Below are 16,121 nucleotides of genomic sequence, written 5' to 3' on the forward strand. Positions count from 1 at the left end.
CTGCAATCTGCAAACCATTGTTTATTGCTATGCCTTTTAGTGTTACATGGCCTTTCAATGATACTGTATGTGGCATAATGACATGCATTTTAATTCATTCAAAAAGAAGAAATGTGTTACATTTGTACAACTGTTTTTTAAACTTGACAGACAGAAGCTAATTGAAACAAATAAATAATTATGCTTCTCTGCCAAATGAATCCATCGTAAACAGTATTCTTGGAATTGATGAAAATAAATCTCAATCTCAACTAAATTCTCAAGCACTTACAATCAACTCAACTTTCCATAATCATTCTTTACAACATTCTGGCGGTTATTACAAAGGGATCGGTTCATCTTTTGTCAATTGTCTGATTTATGATACATTTTCTTCTTAAAAACATGCAGAAAAAAACATGCACCTTTTAAAATCAACATCTAAATTGCATGGTTTCTAAAGAGATGCAAATTAAAGCATAATTCGTTAGAAATGCCAACTTTCTTTGTTCGGGTGCTCCGGTGGCGTAGTGGATAGGGCGCGTACCATATTGGCTCCGGCCTTCGTTGCAGTGGTCGTGGGTTTCGAATCCGACCCGTTGACCTTTACTGCATGTCATCCCCCCTCTCTCTCTGTCTCCCCATTTCAACTCTGTACTATCTAATAAAGCTTGAAAATGACAAAGAAAAAAAAAAGAAAAAAGACAACTTTCTGAAAAAATTGTAATACAAAAAAAGAATTATTTTAATGTCTATTAGTCTATGAGTTAGTCACATGCAGTGTCTTCTTAAAAAAAATTAAAATAATTCATGTATCCTTGAAATGATGGTGCATATTATGTTCCAAAACTTTGAACCAATCTGTATCTGCTGTGTGTGATAAATGGATACAGAACTGTGCACTACAGAGCTCCACCACACATCAAACTAATGACTCTACACAGTGACAGGAGGGCCAAGCTTTTCATGGCTCCACAAATCAATTCACATTTACCAGAAGAGGCTTGTTTTTCAAAAGCAACTTTTGACTGAAATATTGCACAACCGAATTCCCTCATTTGTAAGGCGAAATGCTGCTGTTCCGCCCTGTTGTCTGAGTGCTTTGCGGTAAATGTGTTTATGTTTTGTTTCCCTCTATTATGATTATAATGGCGCTTCCTTCTGTTTTAAATCTTTTAGCGCTGTTTTTGCTTTGCTTTCATGAACACAAGAGCTCCCTGGAAAATGAGAATCAGGCTGTCGGAGAGACGTTAAAATCCACAATTAGTGTCTTTACCACCAACAGCATATGGGTCGCCTGGAGAGAGTGAGGCTTTGATTAATAAAAAAGACAGTCATTAAGGAGTTAACTGTGGTAATGAGCTGGAGCTATGTCACTGCATGGTGCTCAGCTGATCTGGGTTCAGCCATCAGCTGAATGTCTGAGGAGAGGAGACTCCGTTAAGTCACATTTGTTCACTCTGAGTCTCTCTGGGGGAGGCAGATGCTGTTATAGACAAGTTCATCTGGAAATAAGGATGGCATCCTTACCCGCTCTCAGCACTCTCATTACGGCAACATTTGTGTGTGTGTGTGTGTGTGTGTGTGTGTGTGTGTGTGTGTGTGTGTGTGTGTGTGTGTGTGTGTGTGTGAGGGAGAGAAAGAGAGAGAGAGAGAGGGAGAGGGAGAGAGAGAGAGAGAGTCTGAATCCTGGTGTTTTGGTTGCGTGAGCACAGCCCACTTTGCCATGTATAGGGAGAGCTAGAGGATGCTTGTTGCCTAGCAACCGCCTCTATGCAACCCATTGCTCCCTGGTTGTGTTTGTGAGTGTGCCTATTCGTGTGTGTTTGTGTATGTGTGTGTGTGTGTGTGTGTGTGTGTATGTGTGTGTGTGTGTGTGTGTGAGTGTAAGGAAGCAGGGAAGCAGAGGATATAGTTAAGCTGCAGCAACATCATGAATTTAGTATTTTTCTATATAAAGTTCTGCTGCGGTGAAGTAATCCAGTTTGTGTGTGTGGTGTTTGCACCTGTGGGTCATACCATGCATCAGTTTGTGTGTGTGTGTGTGTGTGTGTGTGTGTGTGTGTGTGTGTCTGTGTATGTGAGTGTGTGTGTGTGTCTGTGTGGGTGTGTGTCTGTGTGGGTGTGTGTTAGTGTTTGCAGCATGTACATAATTAGATAGGCAGCATATGTATGCAGCACACCACTTTGTATGCTATAGAATTGAATGTATTGTGGTATTGCATTTAAAGTCGGCACACAACCATAGTCAAGCTAAGTCAACCACCCACACAGGTGTGTTGACTTGTGTCGCAGGGTTACATCTGTCTACAGAACTGTGTGGGCGTGTATGGATGGACAGGGGCTTGATTGACGGGAAATGACCTTGCTATCATTCTTATTGATCCATATTAAAAACCTTCTCTTCCAAAAAGTAATTATAAAATTCACATTCCTGGTATAATTTTCATTCATTCCGTCATATAGGCAAGTCATAGGGCGTAGGAAAATGTAATTCTTCCACAGTCAATTCTGGCCTCCTGTTCCATGGCTTTGTTTTAAGAGTTTGGGGGCTCACACTTTCCGAGGATATCATTGTATCCTTTATCCATTGTGTGTCCATACTATAGCCAATAAAGCTTCCATTATTCTGCTTAGAAAACATTGGGAAAAGATGTATCACCACAACTTGATGCTGAGAATGATCACTTTTTTTAAAAGTTTGCTACAGGATCACCAGTGATAGCTTTAGTCTGTACACACCCAAAGAGTGCAACAGAAAACAGAAAGTTCTCAAAGCGTATTCGGCATACTTTTAATGGTGGCCAATTTGACACAATGTAAATGAAGATATAGGCTGAGAAAGACACATCAAAACAAACAGGTGTAGACGAGGCGCAGTTGTTTGAACAGCTTACAGTGGCCCAGCATTTATCATGGATGTTTAAACAAGTGGCTGTAAGGTATACTCACTGATAACTTTGTAACTCTAACAGAAAACATAATACACTCTTATACTAATTTGAAAAAGCATACCCAATACTCCAAATATTTAAAGTTATAAATTGGATGTTGAACCACTCTTCCCGTGCCTTTGTGTTGCTCTCTGGAAGCTGTTTTCCATCTGAGCGTTGGTCACTTGGATAGAAAGAGCAGCAGATGTGGAGCTCTAAGGCCAGAATGACCCTGTTTTTCCCAGCAGCTACGCCATGGCTGGCCGGCCTCTGCTCCTTTGGCGGGACACTGAGTTCCAGCAGTGATGTGCATTTGATCTATCAAGCCTCTTTTGGAGCTTCTCTCTCTGCACTCTGAATGATAACTGCTGGGCTGGCTAACGCTCGTCCTTGAAAAACACAGTGGAGCGTTTTATACGTCTACACCTGGGCCTGACGCCTCGTTAAAAACAAGTGGTCTGCTCATTTGTCTGCCTTTTAACAATATATATGCAGATTAATACCAATCATAAAAAGACAGAGAGAAGTTACAGACAGGCAGGTGTTGCTGTGTATGCACAGTAACATGTGTGCACTTTTATTGGTGTAACTTTAAGTGTGAATGCTTGAACTCAATACCGTTGGTTTGCTAGTGTCTGTGTGTGTGTATACTATGTATGTGTGTGTGTGTGTGTGTGTGTGTGTGTGTGTGTGTGTGTGTGAGAGAGAGAGAGTTGTGAGCAGATGGCGTCAAGAGGGTCAACGAGGATTAAATTGCTCCTGCAGTTACCTGCTGACACACACACACACACACACACACACACACACACACACACACACACACACACACACACACACACACACACACACACACACACACACACACACACACACACACACATATATGCAGTTTGTCTGGCTGGTAGGATTTATATGCAGATAAATTATAAATGCTAATTATTTATACTGAGACATCAGAGTTATGAGCTTGTTCACAAATCACCGGCATGTGTGCGCCTTTGGTTCGGTTGTAAAGCCGCCTGCCACTGTGTGTGTGTGTGTGTGTGTGTGTGTGTGTGTGTGTGCGTGTGTGCGTCTGTGTGTGTGTGTGTGTGTGTGTGTGTGTGTGTGTGTGTGTGTGTGTGTCTACACTCATGATACAGCACTTTATGCGAGGGCGCGCATAGGCCGATTTACTGTGTGCTGGCAGGCGGAGGATGATGTTGGCAGAGCTCCCACTCATACCCACTCTGTCCTTATATGATGTTCTGGTACAAAGCTCCTGTCCTTATTCGATGAAGACACAGGGAGAGGGGGGAGGCCGTGTGTGTCCCCTTATGATGTCAGCAAACGAGTCCCAAGCAAAACAAATATTAAAGCGGCCACGCACAGGCACATGGTTAGGAAGGAGAGAGATGGCTTTCTATATCTTAGCTGGATCTGATTGTGTGCAACAGGGTCTGTGTGTGTATTTTTCATATGTTAAATATAGAGTTGTGAAATGGGAGGTCTTGGTTTGGATCATTGGTTGAACAGTTTATTAGTCATACCAACCAACCAACCGAGATTCAGTGCAAAATATGAAGTTTAATGAGTTTTCAGCAGACATATTCTATGTACGGACAGGCTCACATGCCAACCACCATACCAGTGCATGATTGGATTGGCACACACATTTAAATACAAGTAGTCACATCTATCAGACCCTGGCATTTTTTTCAGTTTTGCAAAGAGTCTAGTTACTAATGGACGGAAATGTTTTTGTTAACTCCGTTGGCAACTGCCTTTGATTTATAAGGACCTGCTGTGTGTCTGCTTGTTGCATTCCCTAGAGCCGATTAGGTCAGACAGGACGGTTCACTAGCACAATGACAATTTGCACGGTGACAAAAACACCATCTATGAAACCCACTGAAACCTTGAGGGATATTTGGGACGGCAAGGAAAATATTAAACCTGCAATGACATGTTTTTGACCATTTAAACCTTTTAAAGATGATATCATGAACAGCTGCCATCTACACTTTAATTGAGCAGATACTGAGCAACATGAGCATTCATTTTGAGTCAGGTCTCAGTGACCCCCCCTCCACCCCCTGACAACAAGAGTGCAGTTTTTACACCATTCTGGATTTGAATTTGCTGGGTAACGTTCAAGAATGAAAAGTCCACCTTAGCTGCGCACAAAGACAGACCCAGGCTCATTTTAGTGCAACAATCAAAGAGAATGATTTTTCCAAAGAGGGAAATAAATGCCTTTCAAGTACTGCGGAGTGGAAGGGTATAGGGATGGTACAAGAAGAAAGAGTCTGGGAGAGGTGAAGGGAATAGTCAGGGGAGAGAGGGGGAAACGGGGACAGATCGATTCAGGGCCAACACAACATGCAGGTCTACTTCGACAGAGCAATATTTTCCATCCTCACACTGCCACGGAGGGAGAGCAGAAAAGATTTAGTCGTCCCCAGGATATAGCTGTTATATAACAGCACAGCGCCTATTAAGAAAAAGCAGTGACACTGTTCCATTTTCCCCAACCCCCCCCAGGAGGATAAAGTCAGCCCAGTAAGAAAACACAGACTCAGCAGACCGGAAATAATCCCCCCTGAAAAAAAAATAAAAAATTCCAATGTAGGGCCGCTCTTCTTATATTATAGACGCCTCCCTTCTTATATTGGGAATATGGATGTATGTAACCTTTATGCACCTTATTCACTCTCGTCCATGCACGAACACACAAGTATTTAAAAAGTCACAGTGCCTTTAATGTAAGCTCTTGTTGCCCTTTGACCTTTTACCGGGGCTAGTTAACAGGGAGCGATCGATAGCCCTTAAGGCAGTGCAGAGTGGATTGTGGTGTTTGGGACTGTGTAGAATTTCCCCCTTCCCTCCCCCCCCCCCCCCCCCCCCAGAGGCACACACATAATTTTTTATTTTGTATTTTCTTTTCACCCATGTCAGTACGCCAGCATCTTGACACAGAACAAACAACCTCCCCAAACATCCCCAAAAGGCTTCAACATTTTTTAACCGACTTCACAGTAATGGATGTTATTGTGAAGTTTGCTGCTCACCTCAAGCATTTTCCAGAAGTTTTGCTTCCATGGAAAAAAGTTCTATATTTTTATTTATTTAGGTTTTGCACAAAACAGCTTGAAGCCCAAATAAATATCATATAATTGAAATGCATTGTTGTCAACCGGTGGAGATTTCGGCATCGTCATGGATTTTTATTATTTTTCCTTTTTCACTTTACGCTGCAGGTTTTAGGCTGGTAGAAAACGTAAAGGAACCTTTGGGTGCTGTCAGAAGCGTCTGACAGTGGCTCCAATCGGCCCCCAGCCAACATTACAGAAATCAAATCAAATCAAATCAAATCAGTTTTATTTGTATAGCCCAAAATCACAAATAGACATTTGTCTCAGTGGGCTTTACATTCCATACAATATGATACAATATGATACAATATGACACCCTGCCCTTACACCCTTAGCTCGGCTGAGAAAAAACTCCCAGTAAAGAACCCCTTACCGGGATTTTATTTTTTTTAAGAAGTCTCAGGGAGAGTCGACAAAGTAAGGGATCCCTCTCCCAGGACGGACATGCTGCCATAAGATGTCATAAGTAGAGAAAAATCACGAAGGAATTTGATCATTGACCAGATGTTTACATGGTAATACTTCAGTAAAGTGCGAATAGTGTGGATGCAGGAAGACTTCAGATGCTGACAGAGGGGGGACCGGATACAGCAGCTACTGTATGTATGATGTAGAAAGGGAGAGACAGATGGTTTATGTGTGTGTGTGTGCGTGTGTGCGTGTGTGTGTGTGTGTGTGTGTGTGTGTGTGTGCGTGTGCGTGTGCGTGTGCGTGCGTGTGTGTGTGTGTGTCTGTATTTGTGTGAAAAATGTCTGTGAGTTGTCAGCTGGCTGGCTTCCCCGTAACCATGGTTTCACAGTTTGTTGTGACTGTGTGTAGGTAGCCATGTTGCTGTCCAGCAGCTCTCAGACAGGGTCACACTGATGCAACATCAAAAACTTTTCGGAGGTATTTATCCCTCTGTTATATTAGTCTACTGACAAACCCACTCTCCCCTGTACACACTTTTTTTTATTAGTAATAAGTGAATAACAATATAAGTTTCTGTTTGCTGGTGAGTATGGAAACTTTTAGTCCCAGTATTTTATCATGTATGCAGCCATCAAGTTCAAATTAAAGAACCCTCTTACAGATTTCTCAGCTGGACACAGTGTGTTTTCAACCAACTTGCAGAGCTAATGGTAGCCTAATTAGCTAGCTATAGCCGACACAGCTCTTTCTGATGGCTTCTCAGCCACACCAACCAACAGTGAAGGTAGAGAATGGAGAGAAAATGGCATCAAAGGTGGATTTGGGGGCATTGGGTGGAAGGTTTTTGCTCCTATTCCATCGGGCATGTCTCCAGCATAATATAACAGGTTGAATGTGCTGCTTTGGAGTCAAAGGTTCACCTCTGTGTGTGTGTGTGTGTGTGTGTGTGTGTGTGTGTGTGTGTGTGTGTGTGTGTGTGTGTGTGTGTGTGTGAGTGCACCTGGAGGAAAGATAGTCATTGTTTGGAGCTTCTATCCAACATTTTAAAATGTTGATGTTAGCAGCCGGATGCATATCAGGTTCCATGGCGTTACACCCCTCTCACAACAAGTAGAGGGAGTAAGTACACACAATGCACACTGGACGTGAGACAGTTCCATTGAAGGCTCTTGGTCAGTGTGCGTGCATGTACGTATGTGTGGGTGTGGGTGCTGTGTGTGTGTGTGTGTGTGTGTGTGTGTGTGTGTGTGTGTATGTGTGAGAGAGAGCGTGAATCCCTGCATTTAGCGTCCAGAAATAGCCTGGTAGGAAATCAATGTTCCTCTGCCAGTGGCGCTGGGAGCCGTCTCCTCCACAATAGAGGGACTGTCCTCTTTCCTGCACCCCGGAGGGATAGTGTGTGTGTGTGTGTGCTTGTGTGTGCGTCTGTTACTGTTTATCTGTGTGTGTGGTGTGTGTGTGTGTGTGTGTGTGTGTGTGTGTGGGGGGGGGGGGGGGGTGTGTGTGTGTGTGTGTGTGTGCGTGTGTGAGTGTGAGTGCATGATTATGTGGAAAGAGTGAAAGAGAGAGCACGGACTAATCTGGGCTGTGCCTCAGTTCTGCATCGCCAGCCAGCGTTAAACAGAGAAACAAAAGAGAGAGGAAGATGACAAATAATGCGGGGGGAAAGCAGAAGAGTGTTGTGTGTTGGTCGACTTTAGGGGTGGATGTGTGTGTTCAATTGTATTTGTGTGTGTTAGCAATGAAATAACTAAAACCAAGTGCATTCTGCTGGCTGCTGATAGGTTGTATGTGGCTCTTATGAGCAGTGTGGTGTCATGAGAGAGGTCATCCACCCAGCTGTGAGTTTCCTCACCTGTGACACTGCTCTGGCAGCGGGCCAGTATGTGACAGACAGACAGGGAGGAGCCAAAGCAAACTGATCCATTTACAATAGCTGTGTGGACTGGAGTCACACTCACTCACAGGCGTGGAAAATACCTGTGTTCATTTAAAAGATGGAGGTTGATATACCACCGTCAAGTCTCTGTACACTGAAGATGAATAGTCACATATAATTATAGTATATTTTTCCTATTTCTTATTGTCAATTTGAAAACTGGACTTTGAAGTATCTGTTTTTCAATTACGTATTTTTTCTTTATTGACATGCTGACATTAGCATTAGTTAGCTTAGCATTAGCTTGATCAGAATAATATACAATAAAGTTGCAACACAGAGTTGAAATGTCTGTGTTTCCTCCATCCTCTGGCGAGTGTGTGTGCTTTTGCTGAGGACAGGAAGGAGACTGAGCCCATGCAGTGGAGCAGAAAAAGAGTCCCTGGACCAAAACCAAGCTCTTTGAGCCTACACCATGGTCTCAGCGGGCTCTCAAAATGTCTTCTCACAAAATGCGAAAGGAATATTTTTTCTCCTAGATTACATGACTGGATGGAGGCATCAGGTCAAACAGTAATCATAACCTTGACAGCCTCAGACACTATGAGAATAGCTGTAGCCTACTGTCACCATAACAACCCATAGCCAAGTATTGTTATTAGGGTAGCTGCTGTATTTCAGGCTGGCTATACAATACAAATGCTTTTTAGGGATGAGCAGGATTTTTTATATTGTCATACATTTCCAGTGACCATCTCTTTATTTAACTTTCTCGGCGCTGCACTCAAGTGTTAATGTGTTGCAATAGTAAACTTTTATTTATTTATTTTTATTTTAAGGATTCTATTTTGCTTATTTTGCATGTTAATAAAAGGGTACACATAACCTTTTGTAAGGTTTTGTGATATTTTTCTATCATCTTGTATTTTTGTGATTTCTTCATTCATGGACATTACCATGTATTTAAAGAGGACCTATGATACTTTTTGACTTTTATGACCTATAAACGTTGTTATAATGATTTATAGTCATGTTTAAGGAGAGAGACTGCTGTGCTCGCTCAGATGAGAGGAAGAGTTTCCCGAAAATCTACATGTTTTTTTGTGATGTGATTCGTGTCAGGTTGCGCTATAGCAGTTTTTAACAAGAAATTCTTTGTTTGTTGGTTCTTTGGCTTGAATATCGGATATATATACTGCGCTGTCCCATATGATTTCACAATAAACATAATCATTTAACACAACGACCCTGTTGCTGCTTGTATATCATAATAAAAAGCACTGAGCAGCTTTTACTTCTCCTTTATTGGCTGCAGGAATCAATTAATGTTCCTCTGTATCTGTGTTTCAGAGCTCCTCGGTTCGGCAAAGAAAGTGAATGTCAACTTCCAGGATACAGACGGGTGAGTTACTCCATGTTTCCATTACTGTTATTACCAAGCCGGTTTTCATTCCCCCTCTCCTCTTCTCCCTCCCTATTTAAAATCCATCCTCCCCCCCTGGTCCCATTCATATAAAAGCTTTATTATCATGGTAGTCTTGCTTGTGTCTCTATAGCATAAAAAGATGAAGGATTAGGTAGCAGACTAAGTATTAGATACCACTCAGCTAAAGTTCAGAATAGAATGGCATTTTTGTGTTTGTGTGTGTGTTTGTGTGTGTTTGTGTTTGTGTGCGTGTGTGTGCGTGCGTGCGTGCGTGCGTGTGTGCATGCGTGCGTGCGTGTGACATAGAGAGAGCATTAATGACATTAAAAGCATTGCATGTATGGCTACATGCCTATGGGAGCACAAATACAAATGAATATGACGGATCAGATGGAGAACTGAGGCCTCGCATCGTTGGTGCTCTGGTTTCATTGTCTGAGAGAGAGAGAGAGAGAGAGAGAGAGAGAGAGAGAGAGAGAGAGAGAGAGAGAGAGAGCATTTAGAGAGATGGACGGAGCCGGCTTTAAAGACCCTGCAGACAAACTTGTCCACTGATTACAGACAGAATGGGCGGGGGGAGAGAGTAGGTTCACAGTGTTAAATCCAATCATTCGCCTGGATATACTCTACCGCAGTGACTTAATATGGAAGCTTTTGAAAAAGGAATTGTAAAGGAAAAGACAGAAAGAAAGGAAAGAAAGAACATGGCAAATGGTCATGCTTATACAGGACATGCAAGGTCACAGAGATTTAACCCCTTTTCAAAACCAAAAAGTTCCAGGAACTATTTTAACCAGTCGAACCAGATTCAGGAACTACAAGTCTCCTTTTAGCATTCCTGTTTGCGTTTCTAACCGCACGTGGGAGAGTGTCCAAATGACACACAGTTGATTAAAACACCACAACAACAAAATCGATGATACAGAATTAAAGTTGGAGTAAGCGATTCTGGAGAACACTTGTTGACAAAGTCGCTTTTTAGCAGAATTAGAGAATGTCTCTATTATATCCAGAATCACTAACTCCACCTTTAAAAATGTCTTTGAGTTTAAAAGTGAGGGAAAAGTAGACGTGCAGGGGTGAGGTTTTTATCCAAAGTGACTTACATTAAAGGTGCTACGAGGGACTTTTAAATATTTCTGAAACAGTCTAATTTTTCCTCAGATTATCATGAATGACATGTTACAGCAAACGAGACCATCAGTGCAAAGAATTCTATTTTTATATAGTTTTTCTTAATGCCTTTGTCATGGGTACACTCACCCAGGAACTACAGCTGGCTTAGTAAACACATTACTGCTTTTGTCCAAAAGGGGGTGCAAGAATGAACAAAAACTGAAAGTTCCTCGGAGCACCTTTAAGTGCATTCAACATGTTATTCAACCCAAAAGGTACATCAACACTACCAAATAAAGTGAACTGCTTACAGTACTACACTAAGGAACAACAGAAGAAGAGCTCCCTAAAGTCCCTTAAAGCTGGGACATGTTTTTGCACCTGGACCTAAAGTTCAGAAAGTACATTGAGTCCCAGGTTCCCTCCGTCTTTACGTATTTGTTTTGTTCCCGCTTTTTAAAAGGTTCTCAGTCCCTCGGGAAAAGTTCCTGTGGTTGGAGCATCCATTCAAGCTGTCCCTTTTGTACCAGTGACATTTACATTATAGGTTAGAGCTGCTATGCCGGCATTGTTACAACAAGCATTTACTATGATCGACGCAGCCACACATGTTTTGTGGCTGTATTTGAGACATTTCTATCACTGGACAAACAGCACACTGTCATGTCAGTCGAGCCCGCCGTGTCATTAAAGGTGCACTATGCAGTTTCAGGGATTTGTTTACATTAGCAGAGCCTGCAGTTCATTTACAAAACATATTTACTATACATGCATTTCTTGGTGTTGAATAATTCTATCGTCATAGGCCTGAATCAAAACAAAATCATTATGACCTGGAACCAAACGTGAGACTAGAATATGTTTGTAAACCAAACTGTGGGCCCTGCCTCTGTAGACAACAACAGTGACACAGTATCTTTTCAGGAAGCTTTCTCACTTCAAACAGTTTTCCTTTAAATGTTGATTCCAAGTCAGTTCATCATTAAAGCTGTTTTTTCGGAATGCTCGCGATGGCCCCTACAGCCCTTCTGAGTGTCACTTTAACACAGCTGAAATATACTGCAAACTGCGCCCAATGAAGTGCTGTCTGTGCAGATCAAAAGTATAATCCTGGCAGTGCTGCTTTGCCACTCTCAGTGAAACTGAGCAGTGTAATTGAATTAGCGTGTTTACTGCTATTGCCTCTTTGCCCCTTAATTTCTCACCCAGTATAAAGTGACCCACGCTGGCTGGTGGATGCGCTAGTGTGTGTGTGTGTGTGTGTGTGTCTGCGTGTGTGCATGGGTGTCTGTGTTTGTGTGTGTCTGTGTGTGTGTGTGTGTGTGTGTGTGTGTGTGTGTGTGTGTGCGCGCGCTTGTGTGTGTGTGCCATAAGTCATAAATAAAGTTTATGATGGAAATGCATGGATGAAGTGATATTCCATTTTATAATGAGCACACATTGCTAATGAGTTCGCACAAGTGTATTCATTTTGGATTCATTTGCTCTGCTTGGCAAACGCTTAGAGACTCTTAATGAACTCACTGTGTAAAAAGAAAACGCTCTTAATTGGGGATATTTTACTGCATACTTTCCTCGTCCTTGCTGCATGTGTTTGTGTGTGTGTGTGTGTGTGTGTGTGTGTGTGTGTGTGTGTGTGTGTGTGTGTGTGTGTGTGTGTGTAAACTAGAATTTTCCTAAGTGGTGTCAATCAGCTGGTGTTACACCTTCATTAAGAACTATCAAACGACAGGCGGAATGTTTATGATATTCATATTATGATAAAGAACAGAAGGGAAGCAGCAGGTTGGGGGGATGTAGTCTACCCACTTAGAGCCTATTCCTCCATATAAACCCTGTCAAGAGGAGAATCCCCCAGTGAGACCTGAGAGCACATTACAAGAATGCCCACGCCACAAATTATATATGCATATGTGTGTGAGTGTGTTTGTGCAGGCGTATAGAGGTTTAGTATTGCAGGCACAAAGAGCTGGGAAAATGTGCTGGGAGGAAGGAGATAATAAGAAAGGGAGGCAGCCTCATGCCTGTTTCAGCACATTCTTTACATACAAACACACCCAAACAGCATGTATGCCGTACTATGTACGGGCAAAACACCTTGACCTCCAACCAATTGCAAATGTATTTCTCTGATAACCGCAACAACAATCCACTATAGGCCTCCATGTTCTGTAGCTCAGTGCTTCTCCACGCCATTCTACAATGTGCTACAGTTTCTCTTCAACATCACCGGCTAGGTTTTCGAAGCCATTTTATATCAATTTCACCCAAACACTTTGATTTAGAGTAATGGCAATGTTTATGTAATATAATGTATTATAACAGACTTATGGCCTGAAATGTTGTTGTTTGTATTATTACCTTAGAATGAGCGTTTTATATCTACATTGGAGCAGGGCGCCGCCACCATGTTTCTACAGTAGCACAGAACGGACAAACTTAACAGCATTACATGTTTTTATATATAGTGGGTGTCCTGGGGAAATGCACCTGTTGGAAGACGAAGAAGAAGTACTATAGAATAAATAACTAAATACATCTTCATTGTGGAAAGACTTGAGGTAGTGGTGGATAATGCCATCATTAGTAACTATAGCATCTGGTCCTTGATGGCCACCGTAGCTTCTGTAAATTCTCAGAACGGACACGGAGCATTAAAATTCACAACTTTGACCACTAGATAAGGACCTTTTACTAAAAATATATTTAAAAAAAAACTGACCGATCGAATGGAATTGTTCTCCCAATCTGCGCTTTATCATATGCTGATGAATCGTTATTAGAAGAGGAAACATTTCAGGAACACTAAAGGGTTATCCACAGATCATGTTATTGTTTGTTGATTGGTTGGTTTCTAGGCTCTGTGATTATTTGCCTCTAGAAGCTAGGGAGGGAATAATGAAGCTATCAAAAAACAATAACCATTTACGAACTGCCTTTAATATATTGCTGCCTTAAAGGTGAACATGATTATGAGTGCCCATTATACAAGTGACTCATCTTAGCACTTAAGAAATAGTTTGCTGACAGTGTGGCTGTGAGGTGTCAGGCGTGATAGAACATTTGAACTAGAGGAGATTGTGGCCTTGTTAAGCAGAGGCTGGATGTCTGCATTAACTCACCTCCCGGGCATTGTTACACTGATGTAATGTCTCAAGTGTGACAGAAACCCGGTTAGAGCAGAACAGTGACACAAGACGACATGCTATACGTGAGCCAGGCGAGTGTGGACATACGTTGTGCACACACCTGAGTGAGCACACACACACACACACACCAGCAGATGGGAGAGACAGGTGATACTGTATACTCTATTTATTATATCGTCTTCATTCCTTACTGGTGCAGTCAGTGTGTGAACGCCGGAGCGGTGTGTAGGAGAAATAAAAACCTCTCATTCGTGTAAAGTTTGTATGTGTGTCTCTGGAAGTGTATTTGTGTGTGTGTGTGTGTGTGTGTGTGTGTGTGTGTGTGTGTGTGTGTGTGTGTGTGTGTGTGTGTGTGTGTGTGTTTTGGAATGGCCTAGGATAAATAAAACCTCTCATTAGTGTAAACCATGTATGTGTGTCTCTGCAAGTGTAGATGTGTGTGTATTTGGTTGTGTGTGTGTGTGTGTGTGTGTGTGTGTGTGTTTATGTGTGTGTGTGTGTGTGTGTGTGGGTTGCTCAAGCTAGTATGAAATATATTTGCACCTTTTTACACAGACAGATTGAGATGAACAGAGTAGAAAGGAGTGCAGAGTCTGCAGACTTCAACAGGATCAAGCGCCAGACAGATTTGAAGTGTGGAGATAAATGAACAGAGGCAGCTGGGGAGAGGAATTGAAAACAGACAGATATGAAAAAAGTGTTTGGTCACTGAAGACGTGGGTTTGAGAGGCAGCGGTGCAGATACAGTATGTCCCGGGGTCAAAGTGAAATCTTTTAATGTGGCTTTTTCCTCCCTACATCAATTCAAACCCATGCTTTGCACTTGACCTCAAAATCTCCCGCATTGCTTCTCCTTCTAGCCTGTGACTGTCAGTGGTGGGATCTTGTGAGGCATGTTTTATGTTTTTGATAAACTGTCTTTCCCTGTGTTTAAAAAAAAAGCTACAGTAGCTGTTTGTTCTTAAAGGTGCACTATGCAGTTTCACAGGAGGGGGATTTGCTGACATTGAATTAGCTGACACTTTGGATAAAAGCGTCAGCTAAATAAAATGTAATTTAACGTAAGGCAGAGCTTGCAGTTACAATACAAAACATATTTTTGACTTGAAAATGAAAATGTTAACTTCTCTGACACACCCAAAGTTACACAGTGCACCTTTAAGGAAAGGTTTAATAGGAGTTAGTTGTTAGTTAGTAGCTGTAGCAAATTAACATTGATGACGGCTAACGGCTCAAATGAATATGCAGTTGGAGTGAGTTAGCTGGATGTGTTCACTGTTCAGTAGTCAACAGCTGTTAATTAAACGTGTCAAACACATTGGTTTAACGTGATACATTCTGCTGCTCAGCTCAGTTTCAGGTTGTGTGAACATTCATTAATTGAGCTGCCAGTAAGCATGCAGAGTTTCTGCCTTCTCAGCCAACACATAAGATGAGACATTCAGAGAAGGTACGGAGAGAGGAATGGATACATTGGAGGGAGGAGGAGTGGTGGGATTGATTCAAAGCACTGAGGAGGGAGGAGAGAGTAAGAGGAGATGGACAGATTTGTGGAGGAGAAGAAAGGAGAAAAGAGGGTATAAATATTGCATGGACACACTGCAGGTCGACACACACACACACACACACACACACACACACACTCACAGATAGTGCTGTTTAACTCCAAGTGCAGCGTTTATCCCTGGAGGGTAAAGTGAGCTGAGGAAGTTGCCGTTGAAATTCTTGTTACTGTGTGTAAACACGTATACAGTAGGACTTAGGATATTATAATAATCATTATCAGTATTGGGCAGGATCAATGCCTGGCTATTGTAATTAGCAGTAATAGCAAGTAAACTCAGTGTGTGCTTTCCATTATATTCATACATAATAATACATACATGCTGTAGCTTCCTCTGGGTGCCTATATTTCTTCCTGTATTTCATCCTATGTTTTACTATTATTGCCACGTCTATGTTTATTTTATGTCTATTTTATTGTGAAGCCTGTACTGCATGTGGTTTTATCATTGTGGAGCGCTTTGATATGCATTTCTTGTATGATATACAAATAAAGTTTACCTTTACCTATAGCCAGAGATAGGTGTCACT

General features: G+C 42.0%; 1 protein-coding gene across 1 annotated transcript in view; it reads left to right on the forward strand.

Annotated features, from left to right (window-relative positions):
• Positions 1-16,121, forward strand: part of caskin1 (CASK interacting protein 1) — a gene marked incomplete at its 5' end in the record, with an annotated part of 88,864 nt that overhangs the window by 37,168 nt on the left and 35,575 nt on the right. The window contains one exon of the mRNA XM_080044537.1: positions 9,687-9,738. Within this exon, the coding sequence (XP_079900663.1) occupies positions 9,687-9,738 (52 nt within the window). The remainder of the gene's footprint in view (positions 1-9,686; positions 9,739-16,121) is intronic.

This window comes from Ammodytes marinus (assembly GCF_949987685.1).
Source record: "Ammodytes marinus genome assembly, chromosome: 16".
Classification (NCBI taxonomy): Eukaryota; Metazoa; Chordata; class Actinopteri; order Uranoscopiformes; family Ammodytidae; genus Ammodytes; species Ammodytes marinus.